The sequence below is a fragment of the Apium graveolens genome, chromosome 2, assembly GCF_009905375.1.
Source record: "Apium graveolens cultivar Ventura chromosome 2, ASM990537v1, whole genome shotgun sequence".
Lineage (NCBI taxonomy): Eukaryota > Viridiplantae > Streptophyta > Magnoliopsida > Apiales > Apiaceae > Apium > Apium graveolens.
This window is the reverse complement of record NC_133648.1, coordinates 7,631,158-7,635,350: the sequence shown is the minus strand read 5'-3', so window position 1 is coordinate 7,635,350 and position 4,193 is coordinate 7,631,158. Positions and strand designations below refer to the sequence as shown.

The 4,193-nt window shown below is 36.3% G+C and overlaps 1 protein-coding gene across 1 annotated transcript; it reads left to right on the top strand.

Moving 5' to 3' along the window:
- The first annotated feature begins 900 nt into the window (after window positions 1-900).
- LOC141705799 (transcription factor bHLH81-like) lies at window positions 901-1,999 on the top strand. Its single transcript, XM_074508688.1, has one exon. The coding sequence runs from the start codon at window positions 939-941 to the stop codon at window positions 1,692-1,694; it is 756 nt and encodes a 251-aa protein (XP_074364789.1). The 5' UTR covers window positions 901-938; the 3' UTR covers window positions 1,695-1,999.
- The last annotated feature ends 2,194 nt before the right edge of the window (window positions 2,000-4,193 follow it).

Sequence of the window (4,193 nt, the reverse complement as noted above, 5' to 3'; positions counted from 1 at the left end):
TAAATATTAGTTATGAAATTTTATTTCAAATCCATTTTCAATGTTTACTGTTTATTAGGATCATATATTAATTGGTTACAAACGTCATATTAGTATAGTGTCTCCGGACTCCAGACTTAGCTAGAACATTAAGAATAACTTATACATATATAACATTCTAGTACCTGATGATTAGAATCTAGTGTATATGATGATTAGTTTCCTTAATTTCTTTGTTATTTGAGGTTGATTTCACACATAAACTATAAACTAGAAACTGAGGCTAATCAACTCAGAAATCATATGAAACATTTCTACATTTTTATATTAACATTGTTTGTAATTAAAACTTACAACACTCTTACACAGTCTCATGTTCAACAATGGCCCACGTTGAGATAATTCTGATCAACAACAGCTACAGAGCGTGCCCCCATGAGGGTTTGCAGCCGGATAGCTAGCTAACCGCCATCATAAAAAAAAAATTAATTATACATAAATTAGTTTTCTCTTTTTTTTAGAATAAAAAATGTTCTATACAATTGTAGAATTGCCTTTGAAAGAGGGAGAAAATCAGAACTTCACCAACTTCACGACTATAAAAGCCAAGATACATTATTATCATAGAATAGAATAATAGATTATTAAATTCAACCACTTGCTATATAAAGTCTTATCTACCTCTGCAATTGATAGACTGTTCCCGAGATCACTATTTTATCCCCCTATTCATTTCACTCATCTTAACCCTAATGTTTTCTTCTTTCTTTCACTGCACCTTCTGATACAACTCCTAGTCTTCTATATCTTTCTTTAACCTTACCCATCCCTCTATCCCCCAGTTTTCCTGAATTCTCAGCTTTTAAATACTTTCTTTACCTCTTCTCCCATTTCCCAATACTTGCTAGAAAAAAAATAAACCCTTTTCTTTTCCTAAGGCTGCACTAGTATAAATAAGGATGGATATTGATATGTTGAGGTCTGCTCCGGAAGACCAAATAGATATGTTGATGATGATGCAGATGGACAAACTTTCCGAATTCTGTGGAGGTTCATATAACGACGTGGTCTCTGGAATGCCATCTATGGAGTTTCCTCAAGGAGGCACCAATAAAATGAGTGCCTTGCCGCAATACATTGAAAACTCGCCAACATTTGTTAACCTACCTTCAAATAATATATCTTTCACAGGCTCTCCACCAGCTCAAGAACCTAATGAGCATCCTTTCTTATCTAACTCAAACATGGGGAGGTGGAGGAACGGAGGAGAGTTTCCCAGCCAGGCACAGAAGCGAAACTCGATGGCTGCAATGAGGGAAATGATTTTCAGGATAGCTGCGATGCAGCCGATTCATATTGACCCTGAATCAGTGAAGCCGCCTAAGAGGAGGAACGTCAAGATATCGAAAGACCCTCAAAGTGTGGCTGCAAGGCACCGTAGAGAAAGGATTAGCGAGAGGATTAGGATACTGCAGAGACTTGTTCCGGGAGGAACAAAAATGGACACAGCCTCAATGTTAGATGAAGCAATTCACTATGTTAAGTTCTTGAAGAATCAGGTGCAAACACTAGAAAGGGTAGCCGTGAATAGGCCAGCTCAGGGAATCGGTTTTCCGGTGCCAATGTCCAGTGGGAGTTTCATTCCTATGCAGCAGGCAACAAAAGGTTACCAATCATCAGCGGCACAAAATGTTCAGCACTTTTTAGATGCTTAGTTCTTATAGACAAACAAATACAGGGCCACTTCTTATAAGTATAAATGCGTGTCTTCACTCAAGCTAGCTTGTGGGCCGGGCCGGTTCTAAGATCTAAGAGAGGTAGCTAGCTAGGGAGCCTTCAGAGAGATCTTTCCTCCATTATCAACCTGTTTAAATAGTCTTTTAACTTTGCGAAATTTTCAAGTTTGTGTTTTATGTTGAGGTTGTATTAATTCTGTAAAATAACTACAAGGTACTAAATACAGAGTCCTAAATCAGTGCACTCATGTTTGTGACACTATTTCTTAGCATCCACATGTTAATAAAATGTACTTATTCTAATGTTCATGTTGCGATGCTAAGCTACCACGTTTCTAATGAATGCTTTAATAAAGTATAACATATGTAAATTCTGATCTCTAACATCAATGCTAATTCCAGATATAGCTAAACTAGTAAGAAACTTTTTATGAAGCCGCGATTTTTAGTTAAAAATTTGTAGAAACTTTACTTAATTTAAGCCTCGACTGGCCTCAAAAGATTAGCGATTATTCATTTTAGCCCCGACTGATTTGTGATGCGGCAGGTTCCGCCACTGTTTGTCGCAGAAATTAAATAGTAACGACTTAATTGTGGATCCTGGTTCAAGAATACCATGAACTTGGCAATGGTCACAAGATTATAGTGCCAATGATCAAGGAGAATATATAGGGAGCTGCCAACATAATTGAAGCAGTAGGGTTGGTATAGTATGAACAACAACACCTATATCTTCCCAACAGTAGAGAATTCAGAGGCACAGAGAAGAGGACGACGTTGATGGGGTTGACCCTTTAAGGATTAAAAGATCAGCATTGGGAGATGGGACCATATATGTACTGTACTTTGAGCCTGTGAGCCTAGATCCCCTACAAAGGTCAAATTAGAACACATGGTTTCTGTGAAATTAATTACTGTCACTCTTGTTTTTTCTGGTTTCTTCATACAAAAGAGAGAAGAAATTGTATGGTAGAGTATAAAGGTGAACAAGATCATTAATGTGTGCAACAAAAGAAAGGAAAGAAAGTCTTTGCACGTAGCAATTCTCCCTTCCTGTCTACCTATTTTATCACCTCTCTTAGTATTTGCATCATTGCATGTATGATATCTTGCAGGTCGGGAAACATACATAAATTGAAAGAGTATCGGGGGCTCATTGCAGCGTACCCTACCGCGACTAGAGTTTTCGACGTGAATACACGAAAGACCTATCTTCGTATGTTCCCCGAAAAGTTTTTGTCATACAATAGGCCACTCACAATCGGTTGTTGGTCACAGCCTCCCGTACATTATAAAGTCAGTGTGAACACTACAAGAAAACAGGGTAAAACCGACTGGACATAACCGACCGACGTTAATTTGGTCACCTTAAAACCGACCGACGTCAGAGGTCGGTTATATGCCAACTAAACGACACCGTATCGATGACGTGGCACACATAAAACCGACCATCCACTAGTGGTCGATTTTATTTAAAAAAAATGACACTGTTTTGCTGATGTGTCACTTTTAAACCGACTACCTACATGTGGTCGGTTATATCCACAAATTCTGCAGGTTAAAACCGACCATATATGGTGGTCGGTTTCGTAGAATAATAAAAAATTAATTTAAAGTTCAAAAAAGTACCCGTTATAGAGAAAACGGTGTCATTTTATTCTTCTGACTAAAACCGACCGTTTTAACCTCTTTTTTTTTAATTTTTTTGTTATATCCCTCATTTCTTGATTTTGGCCAAAAAAATAAAAAAAACAGAGGATTGAAGTGGAGGAGTTTCAGAAAATTGTAAGTTATTTCCATATTTTGTAATAATGTGTGTGTGTGTTTATGTTGGTGGTGTATGTATTAAATGTTGTTGTATGTATTTAATGTTTGTATTTTTTTATATAATGTTTGTTGTGAGAATTGAAGTTTGGTAGTAGATAATTTGTAAGTTAGTTTCATTTATTGTAATTATAGTGTGTGTGTTTGTGTGTTTTATGAAATACATGAATAAATATGAGATTAATGATAAATTATTTGTTAAATATGTTTTTTTTTAATTTTAAAAAATATTATTGTAGATGAAAACCATTGATCGAAGTTGGATTGGTAATCAATTGCAAAGCGATAAAATTTCATTGACCCCGGAATACAGAATTGGTGTAGAAATTTTTTTAAAATTTGCTAGCAAAAATGGAATGAAAGATGGTATAATGAAGTGTCCGTGTAAACGTTGTAAAAATTTGAATTGATTAAAGATTGATGATGTTAGATTTCAATTGCTCGCTAAAGGGATGCTTGAGGGTTATACCGTGTGGACGTCGCACGGTGAAAAAATAGGAAGAAAACGTAGTCGAAAATCACATCACCGTTATTGTGTTCGGGAACCTTCGAGAGTAGAAGAACCGGTAGATTTGAATGCGATGTTACATAATTTAGCCGGGGAAAATTATCAATTTTATGAAACCACGGATACAGGAACTATATGAATGTAGA

Excerpts from the sequence above, each read along its gene's own strand:
- LOC141705799 (XM_074508688.1), top strand. The coding sequence starts at position 939 with ATGGATATTGATATGTTGAGGTCTGCTCCGGAAGACCAAATAGATATG.